The sequence below is a fragment of the Lissotriton vulgaris genome, chromosome 3_1 (assembly GCF_964263255.1).
Source record: "Lissotriton vulgaris chromosome 3_1, aLisVul1.2, whole genome shotgun sequence".
In the NCBI taxonomy this organism is placed as follows: domain Eukaryota; kingdom Metazoa; phylum Chordata; class Amphibia; order Caudata; family Salamandridae; genus Lissotriton; species Lissotriton vulgaris.
Genome location: NC_141689.1, coordinates 1418232375 through 1418249111, shown reverse-complemented (window position 1 = coordinate 1418249111; position 16737 = coordinate 1418232375). Strand labels below are relative to the sequence as shown.

At 42.7% G+C, this 16737-nt stretch overlaps 1 protein-coding gene across 9 annotated transcripts in view; it reads right to left on the bottom strand.

Annotated features, from left to right (window-relative positions):
• Positions 1 to 16737, bottom strand: part of PTPN13 (protein tyrosine phosphatase non-receptor type 13) — a 981974-nt gene that overhangs the window by 530823 nt on the left and 434414 nt on the right. For all 9 annotated transcript variants that reach the window (XM_086961883.1, XM_086961888.1, XM_086961886.1 and 6 more), the window contains 2 exons: positions 14361 to 14435; positions 14083 to 14257 (listed from right to left, as the gene is read on the bottom strand). In XM_086961883.1, the coding sequence (XP_086818009.1) occupies positions 14083 to 14257; positions 14361 to 14435 (250 nt within the window). The remainder of the gene's footprint in view (positions 1 to 14082; positions 14258 to 14360; positions 14436 to 16737) is intronic.

Below are 16737 nucleotides of genomic sequence, written 5' to 3'. Positions count from 1 at the left end.
TGATTCGAGCCAGTATGTATTAGAGTGATCCCAGTGTATTGGTAGCATTCGCATAGAAGGGAGAAATGAACAAAGCAAAAATGACATCCAGGGTATTAAATGAAAAAAAAAACAATAATATTCAACCAATGTTATTTATTCACAATGGAGATGAACAGAAGTTACTTACCTGTAAACTGTGGTTCTCCAGTATTTGTGTCTTTCATAGATTCACATGGTTGAATATTCCCCGTAGTCGAAGTGGGAGTCCCACGCTACATAACATAGCAACGTAGCCATAACACAGCATATATACAAAGAGAAAGCAAAAAACATAGAGTTTTTCCTAGATAGACAATATATCACTTCTATGATATATCTTAGTCATTATGTTTTGGTCCAAATTCCAGCCAATAAGGAGCCAGCATCCTCTTAGAATGTTCTCCTCAGAGGCTCAGGCCCTCAGATTTTCATAGCACAGAGTAATATAGAGCAAAGAGATAAAGAGAGAGCCTCTGAGGGGAGGCGGGTGGGCCGCATGTGAATCTATGAAAGACACCAATACTGGAGAACCACAGTTTACAGGTAAGTAACTTCTGATCTTCTCCAGTATTGGGGTGTCTTTAATAGATTCACATGCTTGAATAAGAGTAGTGAGCAATAGAGTCAGAATAATACAAGGTACTCATCATTCAATATAATGATAATAATAATAATAATAACCATAATAATACACAATACAAAAAGACTGAAGTATATATGAAAGCAAAGAAAGTACCTTGTATACAGGAGGAGGGAAGCAACAGAGACTCACCTTATTTAAAGAGATTTCGAAGGACTGCTTGTCCCACGGCTAAGTCCACGTTGTCCGCAGCATCTAGACAGTAACGCCTCGTAAAGGTGTGCCTGCTGGACCATGTTGCAGCTCTGCAAATGTGATGAAGAGGCTCACCAGCAACCAGCGCTGTAGATGAAGAAACTTTTCTAGTAGAGTGCGCTCTAACAGATGCAGTAAGTGGTTTTCCCGCTTGCTGATGGCAAAAGGTAATTGCAGTAGATATCCAGCGTGCAATTGTTTGTTTGGTGACTGGATGTCCTTTCCGCATCTGCCCATAGGCTACAAAAAGCTGGTTAGATTTACGTATAGAAGCCGTCTTTTGAAGATAACATTTTAGACATCTCTTAATATCTAAAGAATGAAGTGATCTCTCTGCTGGTGTCTGAGGATTAGGAAAATATTTCTTCAAAACAACTGGTTCATTGAGGTGGAAGTCCGACGGTACCTTAGGAATGAAAGCTGGATAGGTGCGGAGCAACACTGAGTCCTTAGTAAACTGAAGAAAAGGCGGTTTAGTAGTAAACACCTGAATGTCACTGACTCAACGTGAGGAAGTGAGAGCCAGAAGTAGAGAAGTTTTCCAGGTAACGTATTTAATATCAGCCTTATGGATTGGCTAAAACGGGTGTCTCATTAGTTGTGCCAAGACAATGTTTAAATGCCAAGGAGGAGGTGGCCGACAAATTGGTGGGAACATCCGGAAAAGACCCTTAAAAACTGTTGAATGACTCTGGAAGAGTAAAGGGAGTTAGAGCCATGTTGACGGAATCGTGAGATTGCTGCTAGAAAAAGTTTTAAGGTAGCAAAAGAGAGGCCCGACTTTGCCAAGTGTAAAAAGAAAGGCAAAAGTTGCTCGGGCGTGGAATGTATAGAATGCACCTGGGCACCATTGCATCATAGACAGAATCTTTTCCACTTGAGTTTGTATGTCTTCACAGTTGAAGGTGCTCTTGCCTTTGCCAGAAATTTATAGTGCTCAGGTTCCAAGCCGCTAAGCGTAGAGATGCTGGGTCGGGATGACAAACTTGGCCCTGATCCATGGTTAGGAGATTCTGAAGAGGACGAAGAATGATCGGGTCGCACTGTGACAGAAGTAGGAGTTCTGTGAACCATACTTGTCTCGGCCGTCTGGGAGCTATTAGAATGTGACAGGGTTCTTTCCTCATCTTTCGAAGAACTCTGGGAACTAGAGGTATTGGTGGAAAAAGCATAGGCATATATTGTCGACCAATTCATCAAAAAGGCATTTCCAGATGACACTGGTTGGGGAAGCCAATTTGCATAGGATAGGTATTTGCGGTTCAGATGTGTTGCAAATAGATCCAGAATCGGGCGACCTCATGCCCGAAAGATGTGATCCAGTGTGGGTTGATGTAACTCCCACTCGTGGTTGGTCGTAGAAGACCTGCTCAGAGAATCAGCAAGATTGTTTGACGCTCCCGGAACATGGACTGCTGAAAGAACGAGCTGATTCTGAATCGCCCAATTCCAAATTTGCTGAGCCTGATGGGACAGTAGATGGATCTTGTGCCTCCTTGTTTGTTTATGTAGTGCATGCACGTTGTGTTGTCCGTTCGAACCAACACTGATGCCACTTGTATGATGGAACGGAACGCTTTTAGTGCCAGATAAATGGTCAACAACTCTAGTAGATTGATGTGCCAGGTCTTTTGCTGAATGTTCCACTTTCCTTTTACTGTTAATCCCTGATGATGCGCACCCCAGCCTTCTAGAGATGCATCTGTTGTGAGAGTGTAGCTTGGAGCGTCCATCAGGAACGGACGACCTGTAGAGACGTTCTTTTCGAGAGTCCACCACATGAGACCTTTTTTCATTTGAGATGTGACTCTGAGTACATTGTTGAAGGTTCCTGAAACTTGAGCCCATTGTTTGTCCAACTCCTCCTGAATGGGTCTCATTTTTAGTCGACAGTGAGGAACAAGAGGGATGCAAGAGGACAATATCCCTAGGAAAGATTTCAACTGTCGGACAGAAGCGGACTCTTAATAGGAGGGAGGCAGCTAAGTTGTTAAGCCGCAGACGTCTTTCGTGTGACACAAAAGCTTTTGCTCGCTTGGTGTCTAGAATGGCTCCCTAGAACAGTCTGTTTTGAGCAAGGAGAAACTGAGACTTTTCTATGTTGAATGTGAGGCCCAAGGACTGAAAGAGGGACTTGCAGATTTGAGTGTGCTTGGAAGCCTGCTCGAATGAACGTGCCTTTAGCAGGCAGTCGTCTAGGTATGGAAAGATTTGTACTCCTTGCAGGTGAAGGTGAGCTGCCACCGGTGCAAGGACTTTGGTGAACACCCGGGGGGGCGGAAAGAAGCCCGAAAGGTAGAACTTTGAATTGGAAGTCCTTTCCGGCTACTCTGAATCTGAGAAATCTTCTTTGCCTTCGCAGAATTGGTAGATGAAAATAAGCATCCTGGAGATCCGAAGTGGTCATATATTCTCCTTGAGAAAGTAAAGGAAGTACCTCCTGAAGGGACAACATGCGAAAAGTTTGTTTTTTGATGTATGTGTTTAAGGCACGTAGATCCAGAATAGGACGCCATTCTCCTGACTTTTTCTGTATGAGGAATAACCTCGAATAAAAACCTCTGCCCCTTTGGAGTTTTGGCACGACTTCGATCGCTCCTTTCCTTATTAGAATTGAGAGCTGTTTTAAAGGTTCCTTCAGATGGGTAGGAGGTGGACCTCTTGGTGGAGAATTGGGATGAATTTTGAGGAATTCTAATGCATGTCCCCTGCGTACAATGTCCAGGACCCATTGATCAGTAGTAATTAGTGACCATTTCAAGTAAAAGTGTGAGATTCGCCCTCCAACCCGAGAACAATCGAGTGAGGTTAGAAATAGTTGGTGATGGAAGTCATTGTCTTTTAGAAGAGTCCTTTCCTCTGTAAGAGGATTTACCTCTGTACTGCTTGTAGGAAGAAGAGTGTTGTTGCCTGTACGATTGTTGACTCTGCGAGGAGTATCTTTGTTGCCCTTGTTTGTATTGCGCCTCAAAAATGTTGCCTTTTAAATTGGAGAGTTCCAAGAGCACGAGCCGTGTCGGTGTCTTTCTTTATTGTCTGAAGGGCATCATCTATATGTTGGCCAAGCAAAGTTTCTCCATCATAAGGCATGTCTAATATTTTAATTTGTATTTCCTGACGAAAAGATGTGGCCTTAAGCCAGCCCTGTCTCCTGAGAACCGCAGCCCCAGCCAAAAGGCGGAAGCCAGTGGAAGAGACGTGGATGCAACAGTCAATCATCTCCAAAGAAATCTTTTCCCCCTCATGTAGAATTTTTAACGCCTCAGCCTTAGAAGATTCTGGTATTAATTGAACAAGGGCGGAAATGTCCGACCACATTTGTCTGTCGTACCTAGCAAGAATGGCCATAGAATTGGCAGCGCGGACTGTTGTTGCTGCCATTGATGAAAATGTCTTGCCTATAGCATGAAGGCGCCTACCTTCTCGGTAAGGTGGTGAGGAAATTGGAGATGAAGGATTTCTTGATCGGCGCTGTGCCGCCAGAGTAATGATTGAATTCGGCTTTGACTGAGAAATTAAACAAGCAGGTGTATTCGCGGGTGCCTTGTACTTTTTATCCAGCCTCGGTAGAATGGCTGGAATAGAATTAGGAATTTGCATGATTGTAAGTCCTTCCTGCCAAATGAAATCAATGATGGGAATAGAGCGCACTTGTTTTTGAGGCTGCTCTTTAAAATCATATAGGAAGCAATCTTCTTCAGTCATCGTCATGGGAAGTTGATATCTTTTCGCAGCTCTTTCCATGAGTGCATGAAAACTACCAACATCTACTGGTGGTGAGTCCAGCAGAACTGGGGTAGGAGATGGGGTTTGAATTTGGTAGTTGTCCCAGTCTGAAAGTATGGATCTATCATCCAACTCACCCTCTTCTCTCTCGCCATTATCATCATCATTATCCTCCTCTAAAGCATGAGGGGTCTGTTGTTGTTGTGTCCTAGTCGTCGATTCAGAAGGTGTCACCAAAGGGTCTTTAGTGGCTTACCTAGGTGGTTGAGATGCTGGAGAGGTCTGAACTGACTTTGGAAAACAGTGATTATAATCTTCCAGCATATACTGTAGATTAGAGATAAGTATCAAAGGCATCTGTACCATGGGAGGTTCAGGGTCAGGGTGCGTTCCACAGGTAGAGTAATCTTCCTCTTCTTCTTCCTCTAGGTCTTCTTCCTCATCTGAGTCCTGACATTTTATAAGCAGCTCCAAAGGACTTCGAGCCGCACTGCCCTCATCAGAATCCTCATCATCTGAAGAAAATAACTCCACTGGAGGCTGAGAAGGGGTTTGAATCGGCATCAGAGCTTCTAAAGACGAATGGCGTTGTTGAAGAAGAGAACTTGAAGACCTTAGCGGAACTAAAGCCATCGTCGACGAAGCCATCGCTGACAAAGCCACCGATGAAGCCACCGTCGACGAAGCCACCACCGACGAAGCCACCACCGACGAAGCCACCCCCGACGAAGCCACCGTTGACGAAGCCACCGTTGACAAAGCCACCGTCGACGAAGCCACCGTCGATGAGGCCAACCCCGCCGACGAAGCCAACGCCGACGAAGCCACCGTCGACGGAGTCACCGCCGACGAGGCTGCCGTCGATGGCAAAGCAAGGGTCGACAAAGCCTTCTTCCTCTTCTGTTTGGATGATATCGTCGACGACGTCAAAGGTATAGTCGACGAGATACGCCTTCACCTTCACAGATACCATCGTCGACGCCGAAGATGCCAATGACAGGATCATTGCAGTCTTCATAGATGACGATGCCGAAGTCGTCGAAGTAGACTCGACGACGGCAGATCTCGTCGACGGGGGAAGTGATGATGAAGTCGTCGACGATTTGAGCATTTTTTGAGGTAAAAACTGCGTAGATGGAGTCTTAGACGCCTGAGAGTCCGATCTCGAGGGCGTAACAGGTGTAGGAAGACTCTGAGGGAGATAACTCACCCTTTTTAAGTGGAAGGTTGATCCTTGTGCTGTTTCTTCATTACCATAGGTTTAGGAGATGTCTTCTGGTGTTCACTGGTTCTCTTCAAAGATGAAGAAGTTTTGATGGAAGACACACTCTCCACATCAGAGACAGGGTTCTCTGAAGTCTTCAACTTCTGTAGCCACAGAAGGAGACGTCCTTCTCTGTCTTTCAAGGTCTTCTGAGAGAAGGTTCTACAAATTTTGCAATCCTTAACTTGATGTTCAGGATACGGGCAATAAATACATTTTTTATGAGGGTCTTCAGAATGAAGTCTCTGCTTATCACATGAACCACAGGGTCTGAAGAGGGACTTCTTGGTGGTAGACATTCCAAAAGCTAAATTCTTGAGAGAATTGAGAAGAAAACTGAGCAGAGCTCAGGGAGACTCCCTTCACACGACGTGCAGTAGAAAATCTGAGGGCCTGAGCCTCTGAGGAGAACATTCTAAGAGGGTGCTGGCACCTGATTGGCTGGAATTTGGACCAAAACATAATGACTAAGATATATCATAGAAGTGATATATTGTCTATCTAGGAAAAACTCTATGGTTTTTGCTTTCTCTATGTATATATGCTTGTGTTATGGCTACATTGTTATGTTATGTACCGTGGGACTCCCACTTCGACGGCGGGGAATATTCAAGCATGTGAATCTGTGAAAGACACCCCAATACTGGAGAAATGCATCTTATGCAAAGAATAAATCTTAAGGAAAACCTAACAAGGTAACAAACTTCACATGAAAGATGCCCAGAAAAGGGTGGGGGGGGGGAGTGCAAGATGGTATTGTGGTGAGAGAAAGTTTGTGGTGGTGACAGAATATCACAAGCAATTCTGGCATATATTGTTCATATACTGGATGGTCAAAGTACACATAGTAAATACATAGTCGCCATATAACACATGAAGTCACAGTCTATTCATTATTGTTGAATGGGTATTGGCAAGAGTTCTAGTGTCGACATTTCGACCCCTTTTCCCATAGGTATCTTGAACCTTACTTGCTTCCTAAGGACAAGTGAGAGGAGAGGAGAAACCAGCTAGTGTGTATGTCGAAAAGGGCATTCTGTAAGTACTCAATTAGCGTGGGGCGAACGGCAAGAAACAATACTGGTGAATTAAAATATGGCTGGTGACCGGCGCGAGTCAGACCGGCTCAGGCGGTGGGCATGCATGGCAATAGCATAGGGATTCGAACTGGAATGACAAATAATTTCCATACCTTGCTAAGACCGTGAGGATGCCACATGTAAAAGCGTCTGATATTGCTAAGATCGTGTGGGTGCGGCATGCATTACTCACTCATAAAGGTCCGCTGCTCGGGTAAGTTAGAACAGGTGGCAATGGACGCAGTACATTGCAAAAAACCATAATTCATGCTGGGAAAAAGCTCGGGGTGTGTGGCTAACGTGTTTAAAAAGAGGTGAGTGAATCTAGCATGGGGATGTCGCTATGGTTCGGCGCAGGGGGAGAGGATGCTCGCTACCGGAGGCTCAGAGCCGGCGTATGCTTTAAGTTGTGGGAGCCTTGAGTCAGAAGCCCGTTAATGTAGCCGTAATTAAATAAACATAGGTGAACGATCTTGCTGTTGTGAACAAACTTGCACAATTGTAACAGTCATGCGGCATCTAAATAAACATAAACTTATTGCTAAAATGTCCCATTTGGGCCAACTACAAGGGACTTGTCAGTTAGATTGTAATAAACATACGGCACGGCAGTGCTCGATCGTGTGGAGCCGGGGTGTAAATTAATGCAGGTAACAAAGTGAAGGGAACATTCGCGTGGCGCTTTTTAACACTCACCCGGCCGGCAGCATGTCAGTAACATTGGGAATAACCTGGACTTGGTGTGCTGCTGTTTGATTTAAGCAACAGGCTACGCTTCAAGCCAGGCACGCAACACCCATTGAACTCACCGGGCTTCAGCCCCCCACCCCCCCGTCGTGTGTGGCAGCCCGGGATGAGACAGATCCCGGGCACACACAGAGCCACACCCGAACGTTTAACAGGTCTTTAAAAGACCATTTGAATGTTAATTAGGCCTTGCCGTTGTTTCACCCCTTGTTGGAGGCCCTGCAGCTCCACTCTGCCTACAGATCAAAGGTTCAGCCCCCCCCCCCGAAATTTTTTCTTAGCCCCCCCAGAAATGTTGCGCCTCTGCTTCAAGCGTACACACGGGCACATGGGCACTGCACGTGACTTGTCAGGCGAGTTTCAGAAGTTGCACCTGATGTGCAGAAAGACTCAGCAGCCGAGGGGGGGAGGGGGAGGGATTTTTAAACAGATTTACGGCATAAAGCTTGTGATATTTTGTCACCACCACAAACTTTCTCTCACACCACCATACCATATTGCACTCCCTCCCCGCCTTGTTTGGGCACCTTTCATGTGAATTTTGTTACCTTGTTAGGTTTTCCTTAAGATTTATTCTTTGCATAGATGCATATCTTCATTGCGATTAAATAACATTGGTTGAATATTATTGATTTTTTTTCATTTAATACCCTGGATGTCATTTTTGATTTGTTCATTTCTCCCTTCCATGCGAATGCTACCAACACACTGGGACCACTCTAATATATACTGTCTAGCACCCAGGTCCCAGTGACTTCGGGTTTACCCTCTTCTTGTAACTAACCCCGATTCGAGCAGCAATTGGCTCAACTCTCTTAATTATTTATTACCAATGTAGCGGACATGCACAAACGCAACCTTGACAAAAACAAATATAAACAAATGTATTTTATTTTATATATATGAGTTTTCATATCCTAACATACACTAAAGTAAAGAAACATGCCTACGTGTAGCAACTTACCAAAAATGTGTGTGAAACCATGTGTATAGCTAGATCGCCATGATGTGTTTTAAATAGTGGAATCATGTGGCAACAGCAATGGGACTAACCCAAGTAAAAAGTAAAATGCGTTTATCGCCATCTTAGACTTGTTACAAATGTTGGAAACTTAATCGGGATTGATTGAAAACCTTATAAAGTTGGGTGCCGAGGTAGCACTTTGTACAAAAAAAATTTGTATGCAAAAGAATACGAAGAGTACATTTCTGCGATATACATGTGCCCAGAATGTTGCACTCGTGTGACTGTAAAAAGTGAGATTACCCTAATTAACAGTGAAGTGCAACAAAAGAAAATCAAAAGTGTATGCGCATTAAAATAGATACCGCAACAAAAGTGTGCACGTTTAAAATACATACCGCAACGTAGCAGAGCAACTAAAAGAAAAACGAGTTTGCTCTACTTGTTGCAGTATTTTGAACGTGCACACTTTTGTTGCAGTATGTATTTTAAATACTCACACACTTTAATTTTTTATTTTAAAGCATGAGTGCTGATGCGACTGAACAAGGCTTCATCCTGCTGGGGGCACTTGGCGTCTTCGGTCATGCGGTGAGAAGCTAAGCCCATGGAAACAAGAGGGTGAGTGCCAGATAAGTCAAGCAGCTACATATTGCAACGATGCAGAGCAACTAAAAGAAAAACTCAGTTGCTCTGCTTCGTTTCAGTATGTAATTCAAACGTGCGTACTTTTGTTGTGGTATATATTTTAAACATTCACACACTTTTTATTTTATTTTAAAGCATAAGTGCGGATGGAGCTGCGCATTGCGTTCTCCAGCCGCGGGTGCTTGGGTTCTGCTAGCATGCAGAGAGCGGCTAAGCCCATGGAAGCAAGAGGGTGAGCGTCAGTTAAGTCGAGCAGCGTGGAAAGTGCTGCACTGATTAAAAAAGCCTACAATTGAAAAAAAAATGTTTGGCAAGCTGCACATGTCGTGCCTGCTTCAACAAAACATTATCTAAATAGTGCTCCAGAGTAAGGACACATGTAAGAGGGCCAGTCCACATGGGAGGTAACAGAGTAACTAAGGTACTAAAGAGGGGCTAATAAGCCTATTATTTGATATTTGATATTTATGGGTTTTTATAAAGCGCAAACTTTCGCTCCGGAAGGAGCATCTTGGCGCTGTGCATGCATGAAGTTGGTGAGTGATAGGTGGTACGTGGTGGGGATCTAGGTCTAGATGGCTGCCAATAGAGGTGTCAGGTTGTTGATACACCCATGTCTTAAGGAGTTTCCTGAAGAGACTCTCCTTTTCAATTAATCTAAGGTTGACGGGTAGGTTGTTCCATGCCCTTGCTGCCAAAACGGTGAAGGTTTTCCCACCCCTAGTTTTGTACTTGAACCTAGGGATCATGATGAGATTTGTCCCAGAGGATCTCAAACATCGTGTGGGATTGTAGCAAGTGAAGCGATTTGCAAGGTAATGAGGCCCTGTGCTTTTCATGGATTTGAAGACAGTAAGTTAAGAGTTTAAAAAGGATTCGTTTATGGAGTGGCAACCAATGAAGGGAGTTTAGTGCAGCCGAGGCCGATGACCTTCTGGGGAGTTTCAGGACCAGTCTGGCAGCTGCATGTTGTATACTCTGAAGCTTCCTAAGGGTGGACTTTTTCACTCCAGCCATTAAGCCATTGCAGTAATCAAGTCGGGAGAGTATTAGAGCTACCGCGACTGATTTTCTAGCTGCAATGGGGAGGAAGTCGAAGAATTTCTTTAAGGATTTAATAAGTCCGAAGCAGCGTCCAGCAGTGATCCTGACGTGGTCGTCGAAGGAAAGGGAAGAATCGAATTGCATGCCCAGGTTTCGTGCGGAGGATACTGCACTGGGTGGGGCCTCTGATCCTTTGGGCCACCAGTCTTTCGGGCAGAAAGATAGGTTTTTACCCAGCGGTATGATTTCAGTCTTAGCACTGTTACACCTCAAGTGGTTTTTGTTCAGCCACTGAAATACATCAGAAAGACAAGTCCGGAATCGCGAGTCTGCGTCCATGCACTTTTTATCAATAGTGACGACAAGTTGAGTGTCGTCAGCATATGACGTGACGAGGATCCCATGAGATTCTATCACAGCGAGGAGGGGAGCCATATAGATGTTAAAGAAAAGGGGTCTTAATATGGACCCCTGGGGTACTCCTGATGTAATGGGTTTTTCGCTGGATAGATAGGGACCCAGAGACACAGTCTGGGACCTGTTGGACAGGAAAGATTTTACCCATGCCAAGACTGTGTCTGTCACCCCAATCTCTTGCATTCTATTAATCAGAATAGTATGAAGATAGTGTCGAACGCTGCTGTTAAATCGAGCAGGATGAGGACGGCTTGCCTTCCTTCATCCTGCAAGAACTTGATGGAATCAGATAGTTCTATCAAGGCTGTTTCGGTGGAATGACCGGAGCGAAACCCCGACTGTTGAGGATGCAGGATGTTATGGGTCTCTACAAATATTTTTAACTCTTCATGTACTAACTGTTCCGTGATCTTACTAAGGACAGGTAGTAATGAAATGGGGCGCATGTTCGTGAGATCAGTGGGAGATTTGTTTTGCTTCTTCATCAGGGGCTTCACAATAGCCTTCTTCCGATCGTTGGACACTATCCCGTGCTCGAGGGATTCATTGATGATGGAATTGATACAAGGATTTACTACCTCGATTAGGTGATGAAGAATGCCAGGAGGGCAGGAATCGGTGGGGGCTCCTGATTTGCATGCCAGAATTGCCTTACCTGTTTGTTGGAGGGAAACAGGTTTAAAACTGCAAAGCGGGGGATAGTTATCTATTACCTCATGGGAAATGATCAAAGGAGGAGGGAAGTCTTTCTGGATGTTAACGATTTTATCCACAAAGAAGTCTGCTATTTGATTGCACAGAATTTCAGACGGTGGAATTTCAGGCATGAGAGCTTTGGGGTGGGTGAAAGACTTAACTATTGTGAAGACAGTTTTTTGTTTTTGGTGGGCATCATTTATGGCCTTAGTAAAGTATTCCTTTTTTGCCACTTTTATATTAGAAAGATATAGCTTCCTTTGTTGGACGTACAGTGCTCTTGCAGTCTCATCATAGGTTTTTCTCCACTTTCTTTCTAATTTACGGCAGAGAAGATGGCTATCGGATAGAGTCTGGGTAAACCAGGGTGCATTTGGCTTTCTTTTATGACATTTCGCCTGATGGCCTTTAGGGTCGGAATTATCCGAGACGATTTGATCCATCCAAGCATGGAAGTTGCGAGAGTCAACTACTACGTCTCCAGTTGGTTTTGGGGCCTTAGCCAAGGGTTGAGAATCCAGCTTGATGCGTTCCGTCACCTTCCTCCAGTTGACTGTAAAGGACGGTTGGGAGCAATTCATGCTGGGTAAGGCAGGGGCTTGTATTTCAATATCAAATGGAATAAGACAATGATCAGTCCAAATTTGAGGGATCGGAGGGGACGTGGTCAAAGTTATGAGACTAGAGCAGATGCCATCCAGAGTATGGCCCGCATGGTGAGTAGGAGCAGTGACAAGTTGGGATAGTCCAAAAATATTTAAGGAATGTTGAAAGGAAGTCGTGTGAGGGTCAGCACAGGATTCCAAATGTATGTTCATATCCCCTAATAAAGTGAAGTTAGGATAATGTAACATAAGCGCTCCGAGGACAACAAATCAGAAGCCAACATTTACAAAGGACGATGACAAAGCCAATGAAAAATATGGGTGGAGAGTGGGCAGAGCTTCAAGTCCAGACCTGAATACAGCATGCCTCACAGAGCAGCGTATGCGCTGTGCAGGCTCGACCACAAAAGATCTGAGAGGTTAGAGAACTCTTAAATCTCATGGTTAGGGAACATACACTTTGAAAATCAGATACATCTATGTAATCCTACCCGATTGTGGTGACATCACCCCATCATCGCTTCCTTTTAACACGTTTTAGTCTGAAACGTTTGCACTGGGTTTTAGCAGAACACCAGGGTCATTATAATGTGAAAGAACAGGAGCCATGCTCATGTGATGACTTCTCGACCCAAGGCACTATGCACTTTTATCTTTTTTTGTGACCACTATAATATCTTGAGACGGCATTACACTTTACCCTTGCTTTTAGGGAAAGGATTCTGGCAGGTAATCCCTGCCCTGATCTACCTTCAAATGCTGCAGCTCCCTCTAGTCTGTTTTAATGAAGCCAGTTTCCTGATGGGTGCCCTTAGAAATAGGAAAAGAAGTTTGAGTAGTTGAAAGTATGTGATGGCCTTTTTTATTTTAACTTCTTTTATTGTATTTAGTTACTGAGTATGTGTATTTATAGTAGATGGGAGTTTTATTGTACTTTGTTTTCTTTGTATGCAAAGTGTTTTCATGTTTTTTTATTAACCAAATAAAGTATATTGAAATTAAATGATTCGCTAGGAGTCCCTGGATTCCAGTAGTGATTAAGTGGGGATTCACAGAACTCAATATGTTAAAAACCACTGCTCTAAGATGTATAACATAATTAGATCAAACCTATAACACGCATCTAAACCAAACACCTTCAATCAAGCAAACAAAAACTGGAGGAAACAGAAAAAAATCCCTGAACCAGCAGTTCTGAACCTTTTGACTTCTGCGAACCCCCACTGAATAATTACTGGAATTCATGGACCCCATTAAGCCATTACAGGGAGCTAGGGAACGGGTCTAAGCAATTTCTCCTATTTGAAATTCAAAACAATGCACAAAAATACCCCAACTATACATATAAATACATGCACAATTTTTTTTTTATTACAAATAAATATAGAAAATAAATGTTAATGGCAAGATTGGAGCTTTTCTAAATCTGTTTTTTAACTCTAAAAGGCAAATTGATATGCTGAACTCTATCATATTACTTTGTCTTTTCACTGTTAATGTGTGCTGTGTTATTGTTGGAACTTCAATTGAGAAGGCACGCCATCCATACTATATTTCGTTTGATGTACTTGCGAAGCTCTAACATACCAAGGACACCAGTTTAATTTTTAGGCTTCAAATTAGAATGACTTTCTATTTATACAACATGTTTTAAATATTTCATTTTACACTTTGTTAGTTTATTTACATACAAGTTAGTGATCTCCTAATACTATGTAATTTTCTATACAGTTGCTGACCCCTTGAACCACAGTTTAAGAACCACTACCCTAAACAACAAAACTAAGGCAGAGTACCCTTAGACCAGACTTTCTTGCTGTTGCCTTGTAAAACAAAGTTGAATACCGCTGGGTCCTTCAGAAATAAACCAAAAAGACTAATTCTCTCACTTCTTTTTTTGAATGCCATTTTAGTTTGTGGTTGTACAGGTATTTATAAGTGGTAATATGTTTACTCTGAAGAGGGCCTGTTTTCCTTTTTCCTTTGATTTTGTCAGTTAATATAGGTTTAAACCTAAAACAGGATAGCCTACTTACCTTTAAAGGAGGCCAAAGCAAATAAGTGGTGTTCCACCAAACCAATATGGGCAACAACCATATCAAAAACATCTTTGCATGTGGTCTTGGTGTCACAAGTCAGTTCCAGCCTTTGCCCACTGAGAAGAATTATGTTCACCTTGCGTCGAATATCTTCACTCTTCATCTTTTTGGTCTGCCATTTATAAAACACAAAATGCACCAAGTGAAGGAAATTGTTAGGTCGTGCAGTCACAAAGAGATACAATGACACACTTTTATTTTACATTAACACCCACCAAAATTGATGCTGGCAGATCCAAGGCTATGTACGGCTCACTTGTCATTTTCACAAATTCTGGGCCAAAGAAATTCTGAAAATTACCAAAGAAGATGGAACAGAATGTAAGTGCAAAGTTAGTTAAAATGATCACAAAAACAACTCTGATGCCCAGAAAAGCAAGATGTAAGCAGACGTATACTACAAGTTCGCAAAATATCTCATTTGATAACTGGATGAATCAAATGTTTATGCTAGGGTTTTTCTTTCTGTTCTCAGTCCAGTTCTCAGTAGACAGATGACTATCACATGGGCAGCACCAATAACAATTTCAGTTGATTTTCCCCATTTTTGAAGAATTAATAGACACTTAGATGTCAAAAGACTGTAGACAAGTACTCTGATCCATTTGTCTGCTCTTTGGGCACTAGACCCTGTAATCTCAATGTTTCCTCAATTGTACTGTATGTTATTGTACAATCCTTAGAAATGTTATAAATCGGACGTTGATTACCTTGCTCCTTTCAGACTGAATATTTCACAAAGTGGGTTGCAGATTGGCCAACATGGAGGTGTTGGATAAGATGTGTGAAGACTGGAGATGTGCTCCATACATAATGCAATACATTGCCAGACTGGTAGCTGTAGGGAACATTATATTTTGTTAGAGGAGTGTACAAATAGACACAGTTGTGCTTGTGGGTACTTATGATTATGCAAATTGGAAGAGCCAAGTTTGTAGTGCTCTCTGACATCATAGGCCACTGTAAATTCTCATTTTTGCAGGAATCCAGTACCAGAGAATGGCCTTCGGCCCAGAGAAGAAGCTTCAGCCAGTTTTCAACTTTATGTTTTTTTAAACGACTGCGAATCAACCTAAATAAAGTGACTTTGTTAGCGGTAAAGGTACACATTATGCTGAAAACATAGTGGTCCACTGCGGCGGATTGCTCGATATATGATGCACATTGCTTTAAAGGCGATATATCTAGCTATCTGCAGCCAGTGTAAGAATTTGATGGATGATGGGAGTCCAAATGGGTAGGCTGAGGAGCCACATTTAAAATTCTCTATAACCTGTAAAGTAGGACGATGGGGTGGGGGGCTTAGTGGTAAAATCAGCACAGGAAAGTGCTACAGTGATATTGGCTGGAACTTCTCTAAGGAGACCTAGGTAGGGAAATGTGGACACTGGCCTCTCATGAGGTAGAAGCTTTCTTTGAAATCTTGGTACAAGGGAGAAATTGAGCAACACTAGTGGACTAGTGGCAGCCTACTTCTTGTGGAGAGATGGGTGAGGATGAACATATAAATGTATCTCGTTTGTCAACGTATTTAACTGTAGGTGTTTAGATAGTATGCAGCTGTCAACTGCTCTGAAGCACTCTCCAATGTGACAGGAATTGTAGTTTTATGAATTTTCCAGCTGAGGTCAAGCAGCAGGCTGAGTAAACTACTGAGAAAGAGAAGAGCAATGGTCAAGCACTGAGGGTCTGCATGGCAGATTCACAAACGTCTGAGACATACACCTTAAATGCAAAAGGGATCTGATCTCTAATCACAAAAGACAGTTTGAAACATGAAAAAGAGGGAGCAGAAAAAACGGAAGTAGGATGTTTTGCAAATGTTGCCAAACATAAAATAAATAGATTTTTATTCCTAGTCAACTTCAGGTAGAAAGGCAGATGGGAAATTGCAGGACTTTTACAAGGCTATTTCAGTGCAAAACAAGGTAAAGTTAACATTGGAAAATACCCCAGATATCTGACAACGCTCAGTACTGGGTTCCCCTCATGGATCAATGATATTCAAATTAGGTAGGCACCTTTAGGATCCAGCATTTAAGAAAGCTATGGAATTAACTGATTCATAAACATATGAATACCCTTTAATTTCCCCGTTATGCAAAGGAAAGACTGGTGAAACAGAATACTTCTAAAACCCAACTGTCATATGCACGGCAATCACATTTAACATGAACGTAATGTATATACTAGTCATTGTCATGTTAATTTGCACAGCAACTGAAATGTGAATTAAAAAAACTAAAATGTTTCCTTCTCAATATAAAATAGTTGAAAATATTTACACAATTAGCAGATACCGAATGCTGCGGCAGAACATGGTGTTCCAAGCTACAGGGTTAAAGTGCCACAACAACAGAAGTGACATACAAAACATTATGGACTGACAGCACTGTTTGTCTTTTCACATGCATAGAATGTAGTGGTATGTTTACGACATGGAGTAGTTGCACAAATAAAATGTTCATGGAGTATACTTTTATGAAAATGTTGCAAAGGCAACAAATGCATCATTTCTAACCTTTTCTCATTCTATGTGAAGTAATGTGTATGTACACATTAGAGGACCACAGTTACCAATATGTACTGTGA